Here is a 14772-nt window from a genome sequence, read left to right on the forward strand (position 1 = left end):
TTTACCTGCACACGTTTGTTTTTTGTTTTTTTAACGACAGACCTTGAATGCGACACGGACACTGCAGTTTGTTTTGACACGTTTATTAGGTTCAATATTTGAAAGTACAAGCTAAACCGACAACAGGAAAGAGACACATTACTCCTTCAGAATAAAAGAATTTCAAAAAAGCATCAGTCCACTTCACATTAAAAAAAAAATTGACATTACATCAGTCTTTCCCAGAATTACCCCCCACCCAACATCTTCAAACACACACGCACACAAGAAAATACCTCAACGTACAAAATGGGCAAGGAATTTTTAAAAGTAAATTTATGAGTAAACACTGAAGAATCCAGCATTACTTAAATAGTTGATGAGTCTAACTTAATGGCACTTAAAGCTTACCGTATCACATGCCATTAACGCTGCAACGTACCTGGAACTGCCCCCATGTGAAGGGGGCAGCGTCAAACACACACAATGGGATGCAGTGTTTATGTTTGGTGAAGGAGGGGAAATATGTGACCCTGTCCACAACCTTGTCAAAACAAAAAAAAAGTTATTATTTTTTGAATCTTCTAGTTCTGATCCTAAAAAAATTGCTCTCTGTTTAGTTTTACTTCAAACGGCTCAAAGCGTTGAACTGATGAAAGCAACAGATGAATCTTTAAAGCCTTCCTCTTAGTGCACACACTATTTATTATTACATAAAAAACGAGGAACCCCACGTGGAAGATTGATCAGAAACTGTATTTGATTACTCTACACCTGTATGACAAGAAACAAGGCTACTGCAGATATGAAGTTCAGCTGTAATCCTGTTGGGAAGACACACTTTGGCAGAAAGCATTAAAAAAAAAAAGAATATTCTAGTATGTACATGCTTCGCTCCTTCAAGTCAAACTTCTCCCACCACTAAGGAGGGAGTAATACGGCTGCCTGAGGCACCATCACATGCTAACCAAAAGTGCCTGTCCAAAAAGTGCTTTGAAAAATAAATAAAGTAAATCATTTCATCGTTATTAATGCAATTAAAGTCAACTCCTTCCCTGAGAAAGAGAGATGAGAAGAAAGAAGGTGAGTGTGTGGCAGAAAAATTCTGGTTCATTACAGCTCAGGCAGTTTGTTGTTTTAAGTTAGGATCTTTAGAAAACACGAGTGCGTTGAAGGTTTTTTCAGTTATTGATTATTATAATTATTTAATTAATTTAGTTCTTATCAACTCTTCTAACTTGAAAAATGTTTTTAAACTTTGGACAATTATGTTTAGATTTCAACAAAATGCACCAATATTCAAACTAAAAGAGTTGGCATGTCATGAAATGTGTTTATTTTGATGTTAAATGTTAAATCTGTTTAAAGAGAAGTCAACACTGAGAAATTGTTTGACAAGATTTTTTAATAATGTGTAAAAATATCTAACCTACGTTGCTTCCTTAAACTGGCGTTTGGCGCTAAGCGACTGACCAAATATTGAAACAATGTGCGAAGAAAACACAAGAAAAAAAACATTTCAACTGTTGATGGAAAGTACAGTACAGCCTGAGCTGGAATCAGCAGAGAAATATTCTTTAGGTAAACTTTATGGAAGACATCCTGCAGACAACCAAAACGCACAACATGCTCACACTCACACCTGCATGTAGACAGGACTCCAGCAACAAAACAGGAACTCGTGTGGACCTACCGACCAAAACACACACATCCTTATTGCCTCCAACCACACGCACACACACACACACACAGCAACCTGCAAAACAACCTCCGTTCCGTACATTGGATTTATTCAAAAAATAGATATAATGTTTATATATACTGTTTACATTTATATTATGTTTATGCATTACCAAGAATTAACCACAACCTAATACAGGTTCAGATTTCACAATATTACATTGAAAGAGCGTTTGAGGGTGGGATGAACTGGTCTGTGCACATCATCACTGTTCTTTTGCTGCTTTTTCCTCCCCCATATTTATTATTATTATTATTATTTTTGCATGTGTTTGTAGGTATGGCTGTTTATACATACGCAGGTCTATGGAATTGTGTGGGTGCTGTGTGTCACACAGGTGTGCTTTCTGCCATTAACCTGAGAGTGCGCTCATCTCAGACGGAGCTCAAACACACACCTAAACTACAGTATTCTCTCAGAAGAGGAAATGACGTGTGATGCTTTCAAACATTGATGTTGTGAATAAACAAAAGAGGAGCACTTATGCTCCAAATGGTACAAGTTAAAACATTGATTTGAAATGATCTAAACAGCATGAAGGAAAGTAGCAGAATTTACATTAAATACAAAAAAAAAGAACTGCTATCGTTTTGCAAGCTTGTTTGCTAGTTATTAGTTTATTCATTTGTAAACAGTTAAATCTTGTGTTAGAAAAATTCCCTGGGTGTTGTACCCAGGCTCCGATGATTTGAAACTTAATTTAATGCCGCGTCAAATTTCCAATTTTTTTTGAAGGCATGTAAAGCTCTCTCTTTTTCTGTGACAAACTTCAGCAGGACCTATTTTTCCGGGTTTCCCACATAAAGAAAGGTTTTCCATGAACTCACAGACACTACAAAAGGTCACTGGAGGAAGCAGAGGTGGCATGGCGCTGTGCTGGATGAGGGAATGAGACGCGTCTTTAGCTGCATGGTTAGGCCAGTTCCATTCGCTGCCGACTACATCCCTCTAGGAGGCCAACAACAAAAAAAAAGAGGGAAAAATTGAAAATGTACTCTGCAGCTGTTGGAATCAAACTGCACCAACCAGTCCACAAAACACTGCAGCTAAAGCTATAACCAAACATTGTTTCCATGAAAAAAAATAGCAAGAAAACAAAACAATTCAAGATAAACATTTTGTTGAAATTTGTTTATTCATTTTATGAAGCAGAAGTCCCAGAAAAAAACTGTTTTTCTGTCCTCTTTGACCTGCAGCACAAGAGTCGCTGTCAACTAAATGCAACCATTTAAACAAATGTTTGAAATGTCAGAACTTTACTTAAAAGGGAAACATCTGTAAAACAATATATTTCCAATCTAATAACAGTAAATGTGATCTTAGTCTGGAGTAAAATGTGTTCCACATTCATCCACGAAATCTCCTAACAGCAGAGAACATTTGACACAAGAAACAGTGACTGAAGTTCAATCTCATGACTTTGTTCAGTGTGTGTGCGGATAATAAAAAAAACACCTCATCTAATGACAACAGATGTATATATTGACAAATGATTGTTTCTGAAAAATTGCTTCTGTTTTTTTTTCGTTCTTAATAATCTCTGAAGAACAATCAGTCTACTGCTAAGGACTGTTCTGGCGATTGATGGGGATCACTTCACTGCAGCCATCAGTCACAAGCACATTAACATTGTTCTATTCTGCCAGCAGTTTCTTCTTCTAACCTGAGGCTCAGCTATTGTATGGCCACCTCTTCTCCTTTTCCCTGCTGTTAGACAACCAGGCATTTATGCTGTTGTTATGAATAAAGCAAAACTACTTTAGATGCTCCTGTTTAAAGATGAAAATGGTTAGTTTGTGATCTCCTTCTTAATCAGTCATTTCAGATTGATTGTGTGCAAATCAAAAAAAAGAAGAGGGGATTCTGCAAAATTAGTTGGAGTTTGAATGTAATGCTAACAGAAAAAATGAATATTTAAATAAGGAATTACAAAACTAAAGAAAAAACTGCTCAGAGGAAAATATCCATCATGACAGATGGAAGGGAAAAATGATGAACCTTACATGTATCCCTCTTAGAGTAAATCCTAAACTAATTTCACTCAAAAATTAAGGTCAAATTCGCATAAAGAGCCTTGACAGATGGAAAGAAAAGGAAAGAAAAGCACCACTCACTTACTGTGTGGCTGCAGCTGGCTGCTCCGCTGAACTGGCTGTAACTGGGCTGGAAGAGTTTCCATGCTTCTTCTCTTTGTCTTTATCTGCGTCTGCGATGGACGGGCCCTCTGCTGGCACTCTGTCAGCTTCACTGAAACAAACAACAACAAATTACATATGCACTAAACAGTGGAGACTCTCAATAGTCATGTTAAAACATAAAAAAATGCTGGTTTTGGGTTCTGGCTGTGGCTGACCATGTCTGTAGTTCTCCATCTACGTAACCATTGTGCAAAGCTCTTGCATAGACTCATGCATCCACTAAGCTCCACTGGGGGAGGATCTGTTCTGTCGCTATAGTTGAGGGTCATTTGAATCATGTAGCCCATGCTCCTCAGTGCACTGTTAGTAATCTGAGAATGAACCGATCTGTTAGAAAGTTGATGTTTGTAGCAACTCATAGCATGCTATCTGACAAAAGGTTAGTATGGGGGGTCTCTGACCGCAAAAGAAGGACGTCACATGTGTTGACCACCTTCATCATGTGGTGTAAACTGGGCTTAAAAACACAGTCCTGCAGCTGATCTAAGAGCCAGGAGTTATGGGGTTAGGTTTGCTGTTTTCTGAACTGAATCATGAGAGCATTTCACACACGCAGTTCCCTTAAGAACAACATACCGTCTGAATGCAGGTCTGAAAACTCTGGAATCAAGTCAGGTGACAGAGGAGGGAACACACATTACATCAGAGAGAAAGTAAGGATGGAACAGGAGTACTGTACAGGAGGTTTGGGCAGAGGGAAGGACGCTTTTGAAACAACCATGAGAGACAGGATAAACACAGCAGAGGACACCTGTTTGAGAGCGAGTACCTGCTGAAGACTGCCCTCTCGTTTTTGGTGTCCACTGTGAGCCGGATAGTCTCTTTGCCGGCACCCGTGGTGATAGTCTCAGTGGTGGCCGTCACGTTGACTTTGGACTGCGTCTTTCTGTCTTCATCGTCACTGTCAGAGCCACTGGAGGAGGAGCTGTCTGATGCCACCAGTGGAGCTTTTCTTGCCACACATGCGCTCCATACACAAGCTGCAAAGGGTTTGTTTTAGGGGAGGAATCATGACTAAATACCAATAAATGATCACAAAACAATCAAATGAAATATAGGACATTTCAGGGATTTTACTTGTGTATTATTTCGACTGTTATACCATGGTCCGGTTGAATACTCGATTCTGATTGGCTGCTGGGTATGCGTTAAAACCTGATAACCGCACGGTGAAAAAAGAAGTTCCGGTCGGCTAGCTTAAATGATTTGTATCACTGCGCCGGCTTCTGTAAAACAACCTTTTGCTTCATCATCGGGGCAAAAACAAGCGGTAAGCGATTAACTTTCCCTCTGAATTGATGCTTTATTCAACCCATCGGGACGATCAGCATATGTATATCGCCGAATCTTAACTGCAGCGGTGGTGCTGCGCGACGCGGACTATATGTTACGTGATGCGGCGCGATGCGCCGCATCACGTAACATATAGTACGCTGTTTATGAGAAAAGTGATACAAATCGGAAAAAAAACAAGAATTAAGGACTAAAACCTGGTTAATATGTATTGCTTTTGTAAGTGACCATGGTATAAGCGGGTTAATGGCCTTCGAAGTGTGCGGTTACTACTTTTTAACGCACTTCGCGGAAGCAACCGTCCGACGGCTTCCACGGCGTGCGTTAAAAAGTAGTAACCGCACACTTCGTCGGCCATTAACCCTTACTTAACAGCTTATAGAATCAACTTCAATAGCAAGTCAGAACCTTTACGCTCAGTTTTTTAGGTTGTTTTGGCAGAAAATTCACAAAAACATCAGAATTCCAAAGAAACTCACGGTTGGGGTTTGGTTTGACATTTTCCGATCCGCTCAGGTCAGAGTCTACAGGAGAGCTGCATCGGGGGCCTGTTTCAGAGCTGCACACATTAATGTGAAAACTTGGGTCATTTTCTAAAAGAAATTAGATTACATTTATAATCAAGCATGCAACATTTAACTCTTAGTCGTCCAGGGCCTACTTGAGTGTTTTTTAATACTATACTTTACAATTTGCTTTAATAATTTACTTTTAAATAAATTATTTGTGGCAATGATTGATATTTACTTCTTCAGTACAACAGCTTATTTTCATATCATTTTTTTTTAGTTATACTTGTCAAAAATGTCCAAAGTAAAGCTAAAATTATCAATTTTGAGTAGCAAGTTTTATCTTTTACAGTGAAAAAAAAATATTGAGACCAGTTTTTATGTTTTATAACATAAATCCAAAATATACAGAAGAAATGAAAATGTATAAATCTAAAAGTAAAGGTAAAAAATGGATATAACAATGTAAAAATATGCACTATAATAAATACCAGGCAACCCTCCCCTCACAATTATGTGTCATAAATCTGTTTCAAACCAAGAATTTGAGAGCCAATATTCTTTTTTAAACCCTTGATGTTTAATTTTGAATGAAAACTATACTGGTGGTGTCATTCATATGCCACCTTAAAGAACTGATGTGATTGACTCGTGTGTGAGCGGGTGCTGAGACTAATGAGCGTTACAGTACCATTAAATATACTAAATGTAGTTCTTAAGATGTAGTTTTTTAAATAAAATTTAAGAAACCTTTTAATGTGTTTTATATAAAACACTTTTTGAAACACTTGGAAAAAGTACTATTGAAAACTTTTGCTAAACAAATAAAAATGTAAGTTGGGGGATAATTTTAAGACCTGCTGGTACTTTTCTTCATGTTCATGTTTTTCAATATTGAAACTAAAAGGATTTTTCACAAACTGGATCAGAACAACAGCAGAAGCAGACATCCTTTATTGTTTGTTATTTTTTCAACAAAAGCCAAATTTACCAGCAGAATGGCTGGAAGTCGGTGAACTTTGCCCACCCCTTATCCTCAGCTTCTGCTGCAGCTGGCTGGGAGGCCGGAGCGTCCCATGGAGAAAACGGCACTCCGGCTGCAGGAGCAGTCGAGTTCACTTCTCCAAAGTCGGCGACCCAATCAACGCCTGGAAAAAAAAAAATCAATAAGTCAAGACCTGGTTCTGTTCTAACCTAAATGACAGAAAAAGAAGCTTGACTCAGCAATACAGAAGAAAGACCCACTCTTTGCTGTTTCTGTCTGACTTTGACTTGAAAAAGGATCTAGATCATCATTATGCTCCTCTTCCTCAGAATCAGAGGATGCTTCTCTGTCGGGGGCCTCAGTGTTTGAAGCTGCTGTCCTCTGACAAGTACTCTCTGCTTGGCTTTGAGAGGACTGTGACCCACCAAACCTTAAACAATCAACAAACCAAACACATAAATAACACAGATTACTTTAAAATGCCATGTAAGGACCAACAATCTGGGGACAGTGTTTACCTGTTCCTTGACTTAGTTTGTATTGCATAGTTGATCTCTTTTTCCTCCCAAATGTCCTCTTCATCATCATCAAAGGGCTGAATTCTCTCCTTGGAACAGGCCTCAAACACAGCTGTGTTAGCCTAACACAAACAAGCCAGAAGTGCAAACATGACCACATCAGCCCCCGTCAGCTAGCATGGATTTCACTGTTTCCTTGTGGCTTGAAAAAAACAATAAAATAAAGATTTAGGACTACACATTTTGAAGTAATTGGAGACATAATCTCACATTGTCCTGGCCTGCATCAATGTTAATGTTGATCTCTGCGATCCGGTCAAACGTGGCTCTGAAAAACAAAAAAACTCTACAGTCAGCATGAAATTTAAGGAAAAGAATGAAACAAATATAAAAGTGAGAAAAACAGTCTTCTTGCTTTTTTTAAAAGAAGCCAGTTGAATCTGTAGTTTAACAATGAAACATGTAAAGCTGCTACCCACAAGTATATCTGTGCAATGCAAAATCAGCATTTTTAAAATTAATCATTTACTAAGTTAATCGTTTTTCACATTTAGGGAATTTATTGAAGAGCCATAGTGTGTGGCATCTATCCTCTCCTCTCACCTCTGCAGAGTATCTTCATTCAGAAATGAAAAAAAAAAGAGCAAAATAAACATGAAACATACCCAATGCTATCATCATGATCAGTAAACTCTTCATCATTGAAGCCAAACTGATCCACAAAGTTAGCAGTCATCTGCTGGATCTGATAGTCCGAAAACGCCTATAAACACATGTCACCAAATCTCAGGATGATAAAGGATGTCGGACTGAAAATCAAATGATTGGGGTTGTTTGTGTTTACCTGCTGTACTGTCAGTTCTTTGGGGAAGGGACTCTCCATATCATCTTCTGAGCAAGGTCGAGGGTTTCCACTTCCAACCTAAAGGCAGAAACAAAAACACAAAATACTCATTTTTGACTGACAGTTTAAAACTATGGCACAAATATTACAGGCCAATGTGAAGAAGGCTTTACCAGGTCAATAGTATTCTTCCTGTTGGTTTCTGACAGTGTTTGATCCACAAAGGTTTCCCAGCGCCCTCTGTAGTCCTCTGGCAGCTCTACAGCAAGAAAAAAGGCAAGGCAAGTTTATTTGTATAGCACAATTCATACACAAAGTAATTCAAGGTGCTTCACAAAACAGAAAAATGCATTAAAATCACAATACATCATAGAAATAATCAACATAAGATTTTCTTTAAAAGAAAATCTTTTAAAGTTATCTGTTAAAAAAGATAACCAAACGTAAACATTGTGTGTGTGTGTGTGATGGGGACATCTGTAAATACAATGCAAAAATAATGTTTCCATGAGCCTCCAACACACCTGATATAAGGTTACTAATCTGAGTGTGAATAGGACCTTTCTCCAGGTTGTGGACCACAGTGTTGGCAATCCTGGTCAGGTGTCCCATATACCCTCTTCTCATTCCACCTTCTGACCTTCACAAACACAAAAGAAATGCACAATTAGGGAAAGCATCTGGGTGTAACTCCTAAATTTAATGATTCTTACTGTTTTTTATCATTCTCTTCCCATGCCTCAAGGATCCTCTGGACAAGGTGGCAGTGTTGGAACAACTTTTGAGACAGAAACATTTGTCTCATTTAGTGTCACATCATTTATTTATTATCATATTTACTTAACAAACAGAAAAAAAACACCTACATGGGTCACCATTAAGTTGTGTGCAGGGTTTTCAGAGGAGCTTGGAGATTCAGACAATGGACCTTCAGCTGAGGCCTGCTCCTGCGATCCATCTTGAGCAGCTTTGCACCCGTCACTGGAAGCCAAACCAGGCTGAAGCCTCATTTCATGGGCACAAGGCCGGATGATGGCAGCGACACACAGCTCCACTTGCAGGTGCAGGAAGTTGTTCCATATGTACTTGAAAAACAGGTCCTAAAAAAAAATGGCAAAAATTTGGCCAAACAAATATTTGAAGCTTGTTTTTCAATGAAGAAGCTTGTGGTTAAAAAGCACAATGTTAGAAAAAGCGTGTCTCACCAGAAGGACTTCCATAGTGTTGAGTCTGCAGAGCTCTTGTGCTACGACTGCATGGCTAGCAGAGCTGGTATAAAGCAGAGAAGCCACAAGTCTGGCTACATGCAGACGCGTGTTACCCAGGGGTTCCTCCAGCACGCCTAAAGTGGTCAGCATAGGCTCTCGCTAAACGTGAATAAATACATTTAAAGATTTTAAAAATCTTTGCATTAGAAAAAGGCAAATGAGGGAGTAAATGGTTCATGTAAAAAACTGAATCTTAAAGTAAAAAGAACCTTGATTCAAGACAAAAAAAAATTCTGATTAAAAATGACCTCATTAAGAGTTTTTCCAATAACAAAGTAATATTAGTTTAGGAAAACATTTTTTTATACTGGTAATAATTATTCTAGATGAAACCATTTTCTTACCCCACTGAAAGACTACTTTGCTTATTTTAAAAAAGTATGTGAAATTGTAACTTTCAGAGAAAATACTTGCTTTTTTTAAACACTCTTTATGCTTAAATCAACTGTTACAGCTAAAAACACAGACTCTCACTGTATCTTTTTTAAATGTACCTTAGGGGGCTCCAGAAGGAGCTGGTGGAAATGTGTCAGGTGTGGCTGTATGGCCAATAAAATGCTGCTGTTAACAGTGTAACTCCTCTCAAACGCCTGAGTATCCATCATCCCATCCACCCTGTCATTCCAAAAGATAAAAACTTAAGAAACACCATCAACAAAAAAACTGCAAACAGCATCTGACATAAATAGCAGAGGCAAACCATTACTGTAAAGAAGATTGGCATTAAATATAATGAACTCACATAGGCCTGCGGATTTCCAGCAATGTCAAAAACACCTGAATCCCACTAACAATGCAGCTTTCAGTCTTCTCTCCTGAAAACATGTTCTGTAGCAGCTGCTCAACACACTCCTGCCTGTAAAAACAGCACAGCATCAACCTCTGTGATCGGATCTGAAAGATGCGTGAACATGCTTCTCTCTGGACTTACGATTCCAGCACAGTCAGCAGCGGGTCGGGCTGGGAAATCTCTTGAAGCTGCCCAGCCTGGTCCCTGCTAAGCCGAATGATGTCGCACAAAGTCTGAGATGCATTTGTCTGCTTCTGACATGGGACAAAATGAAAAAGACTCTTTGACCTTCCAGTTTTGAGAATCTAAGAGAAATCATGTTTTAAAAAAAATCATTGCTTGTTCCCACCTCCTCATCTTTCCCAGGATAAATAAGCTCTATGAGTCTCTGGGCCAGTTTCTGTTCATTAAGCCACTGTTAACAAAAGATATTTGGCGTCATACAGTACGTGGAGGGAAAATGTGTTTAAAAAAAACTGGGAATAGAAAGCTTCTTTGTCACATACCATCAGAGTCTCAAGACGAAGTGGCGCTGGCTCAACACAGCTGATAAGGCGCAGGAGCACATCCATCATGGCCGACGTATCGATGTGCTCCAGGACCAACGAAAGAAACTCATCCTTCTTCCGCAGGAAACTAATAACCTAAACAAAACAAACAAATGTTTCTATCAGATTAATTTCTAAATTACAGGGATTAAAGAATATAAAAAGCAATAAATGATCTTTTTGATTTTATTGTTTGTGAAAAATACTTCATAAATTCAATATAACTTTGAAACTAATGAAATGAAGAAGCGGAACGATTAAAAAAAACACTAACTTTAACTTTAGACAAAAAGCAGGCAGCATGTAGAAAGCAGGAGTATCTCTATATAATTTTAAATTATAGATATCCATTGATGCAAAGTGACAACTTCAATATTTCTATCATCCGACAGAAATTAAAATATAGCTGTGGGCTGTAAAAAAAAAACTGCGCACATTCAAACTTATTTATTTATTTCAGATGACTACATGCTATTTTGGTCAGAACCCATAATTTTAAAGGAAGTCTGAACGGGTTAATGTGGGTTTCTTTCCCTCCTCAGCTCACGTACCAGGCACGGTGGAGTAAAGAGAAAAGCAAGGAAACAAGAAGAGAAGTGTAGGAAATACAATTTGGGAAATAAAAATAAAGTATGCATTAAACTATTAGTAAGGCTTAAAAAACTGTTTTGGGAAAAAGTGGAAGTTTGGGTCCACCAGCAGGGAAAATATTTGATCCCAACAACAAAATTAAACTATTTCCTTACAGCTAAAAACAAACAAACAAAAAATGTAATCGTTTAAACAGATAATGAAGCTACCTAACTATAAAATATTCAGTCAATGATAAGTTCTCTAGCATATTTGGATGGCCACATTTCCATAGAATTTAAACTTCCAAGGAGGCATTACTGTTCTTCATTTTCTCCTTCCTTAGGTATCCTCAGACTACATGACACATGAGCAACACCTATAGGAAGCTGTCACTTTCTGATTGCGGGACACAAATGCGTTGATGTATACCTGCTCAGTCTTCCGCGTGATGAGGTTTCCAATTGTCTTGCTAAAGAAAGACGCCAGGAGAGGATTTAGTGCCGATGGCTGCTCGAGGAAGGCATACAGAGTTTCCAGCAGAGACTCATCACTACCCAGTTTATCATTGATCATTCCCACGTCACACGTCAGCAACTCACACGCTACATTTGGGTACCTGCAATAAATGAATAAATGGGAGACGACCCGCAGTGAAAACGTGGTGCAAACATATGTGTTTTCTTAAGTCAGAGGTGTTCTGTGAAATAGCAAGGAAGCGATATGATATAGTGCAGCACCAGCAAAACCAGTTGACCACCTCAGCATTTTTTCTCCTCAGCAGAACTCACTTAAAGCGCTTCGTCTCCTCTCCACCAGCAGGGGGCTCTGTTGTGATCAGATGAACTAGTTCTTGCATGCAGTTGTCTTGGCAAAGAAACAGGAGAAGTCTGCAAATAAATCGTCATCAAGACAATAAATTACAACAACAAAAAAACAAGTTAGTGCAGGCACGTCGATGCAGTGGAGGTTTTAGAGCAACAAAGACTCAAAGGAAAAACAGACCTCCTGTTTTGGGCCTTGCACTCCTGTAGCACATCCTCCTCATCCATAAGCTCTTTGAGTGTGACATCCTCCTTGTCCAGCAAGGCCTCCAGATGAGAAGATGTGTGCAAGTCAAACTTCCAAAACATGGCAGCTGTCACTGAAACATACACTGCAGGGGATGACCAAGAGAGAGAGAGTGTGTGATATGAAAATGAGCACACTCAGACAATTAAACAAAACAATAAAAAAACACTTTGTGATTTAAAAAGTATGGATGCTCTTACATTTGGAGAAGGAGCTGTATCCTCAGATGGGGCTTGCAAAAGAGCCACGACACATTAAAGCAAGTATATATTCATCCTGAACCCAGCAACTGTGAAAGAAGATCGTCTACGGTAAAGAAAAGATAACAAGAAACTGGAAATGTTGCAGTAATTAAGTTTCATGTTTCAAGTGAAGGGGCTGGGCTGGCAGCAATCAATAAATATGTAATCAAATTACTGGGGTTTGCTTATGTCCTGATTAACAGACTTGTTTACACAGAAGCCTCATGCAATAGTTGGCTCACTAGAAGATAAAGAAAATACTTTATGCATGTCGTCAATATATAAATTCAGATAGTTTAATGCACATTGCAAAAACAGTGATGTTTTCCTGCTAATTTACAGTTTATAAATTTCATGTAGAGCAAATGAAACTCGATTTTTTCATTACTATATTTTTGAGAGGCAAAACAAGGCGGTACCTCAACTATCTAAGAGTGACTGAAAGTGGTTTGTCAAATTTAAGCTAGCGCCTACTCTTAAGATGAATGTCACAGATGATGGGGTAATTGAGGCTCTTCTCTCTTATGCTGACAAAGGTCTCAAGTCAGTGCAGAACAACAGCCCAATGGTGAGCGGCTACAGCAGGCCTTTCGGGAGTCCAAAGAGAGCAGCTGGCAGCGGTTGATGTTAGCATAAACGCGTATATTAGCCCCTAGCAGAATAACAGTCATGTCACTTGTCAAAAGCCGCGGGTAATTAGCGCATCCGTAGAACTTCCCGTTAACATGTTTCCCTATGGGGTTCATCATGCGTGCTTACTTAACTTAAAGTTCCCGTCTTTTGCTCGGTAGGCATGCAAATCCGCTAGCGCAGCCCCAATCGCGTTGCTAATCACAACAAATTATTTTTTTTCTTTTTTTATACGCTAGCAGAAACAAAGTGCGACCAAAACCAGCCGCTCAAAACGTGAGATTTTATTATCCACGCCAGCGGGGCGTCCTACCTAGCGTTTTTACGTTCTCCGATAATCATAATGTAACTGCGACGCTTCATTTTAAGCATAATTATCTTTAGTGGGAGTCTTAACACCCTTACCTTTAAGCCATAACCTCAAAAGGGACCACCTATGAACTCAAGGACGGTAAATTCGGCGACCGAAGGCGTCAAGTCACCCAGAGAGGAGGCCCATAGTTGCCAATTCATGACTGCGTTGTTAGCTTAACGACACTACCGAAAAGCAGTGCAATGTCATTTAGGGTCTTGACACTGAGCTATATTTACACAGACAGACTCTTCCACAAAATGATTCATACAGATCTTGTAGTAAGAAAACAAATAAATAAAATACAGTTAATTTACTATCAACAGTTTAGTAGCGAATATCCTGTAAACGTTGATATTTATTTTCCGTCGCCAGGGGCGTTGCTAGGGACGACGCTTCACTGAGGCGGCCCTGCCCTCCTCAATGAAAACGGTTTCCTCTTGTTTTGCATGATGCATACTCTGGTCAAATTAATTTTACATTTAAGAGAAATAAATAAAAAAGTGTTAAATATGAAGGTAAAAAATAGTTAAAGCTTAAGCCACATCACATTCTGTACAAGGCAATTACATTATTGTAATTTAATCCAAAGACTTTTTTTCCTACCGACATTTATATTTGAAATGAAAATGTGTCTGGAATCAAGGAAATTCTGTGAACAATTTAGCATATTTTTCTATATTTGTCCTTCTTGCTTTACTGCTTTATTCTTGTTTCATAAGTGGCTAATAGTTCTGCGAGAAAAACAATGGCTGTTTTGTTACACTGTACGTTGTAATGTAAAATTTAGAGGGAAAACAGCCTATAAAAGGACATGTGTATTTATTTTGTTGTCACCAAAATACTTTTTATTTAAAGTTATTTATGATTTTCTGAATACCCTTAGTACAAGTATAGCAAACATGCAACAAACCATGTATGTATAGTGTAGGAAATACTAACTGAATACTTCCTTAGTCTAATTGCAACATTTTTAAGTTCACAATATGTAGATAGTATATAAAACGTAAACTTACTGCCTCAATTTTTATACCCACTTGTAATAATTATAGCTAATAAACCACTTTTAGACTACTTTTTGCCAAGGGTATCTTGTGTCTTTCAAATTCATTAAGATGTGTCAAGAGATCCCCTTTGATATCTGCTATCTCTTGGATTGAAAAAGCTACTGCAATAAACCTGTGAGTTTCTATACAAGAGAAGGGATTGCAATTTGACGGTAAAATCATTAGAA

General features: G+C 38.5%; 1 protein-coding gene across 8 annotated transcripts; it reads right to left on the reverse strand.

The window, feature by feature from the left end:
• Positions 1–66: 66 nt before the first annotated feature.
• LOC101175152 (serine/threonine-protein phosphatase 6 regulatory subunit 2) lies at positions 67–13913 on the reverse strand. Of its 8 annotated transcripts, none has more exons than XM_020704108.2 (26): positions 13592–13913; positions 12515–12620; positions 12249–12399; positions 12035–12133; positions 11676–11862; positions 10632–10769; positions 10475–10540; positions 10267–10379; positions 10078–10191; positions 9830–9950; positions 9273–9434; positions 8934–9167; positions 8781–8845; positions 8592–8707; positions 8241–8326; positions 8068–8145; positions 7889–7986; positions 7494–7551; positions 7224–7345; positions 6966–7135; positions 6748–6868; positions 5691–5770; positions 4688–4898; positions 4495–4518; positions 3839–3967; positions 67–2680 (listed from the first exon to the last, which is right to left on the reverse strand). In XM_020704108.2, exons 3-26 carry the CDS (start codon positions 12374–12376, stop codon positions 2659–2661), a joined length of 2742 nt encoding a protein of 913 aa, XP_020559767.1. In that variant the 5' UTR covers positions 12377–12399; positions 12515–12620; positions 13592–13913; the 3' UTR covers positions 67–2658. The 8 variants fall into 8 exon arrangements, with proteins under 8 accessions (XP_020559767.1, XP_011474471.1, XP_011474473.1 ...); XM_011476169.3 differs by having other exon boundaries at positions 6712–6868; positions 12515–12603; positions 13592–13912; XM_011476171.3 differs by having other exon boundaries at positions 67–2668; positions 6712–6868; positions 13592–13912.
• Positions 13914–14772: the final 859 nt, after the last annotated feature.

This window comes from Oryzias latipes, chromosome 6, assembly GCF_002234675.1.
Source record: "Oryzias latipes chromosome 6, ASM223467v1".
NCBI lineage: Eukaryota > Metazoa > Chordata > Actinopteri > Beloniformes > Adrianichthyidae > Oryzias > Oryzias latipes.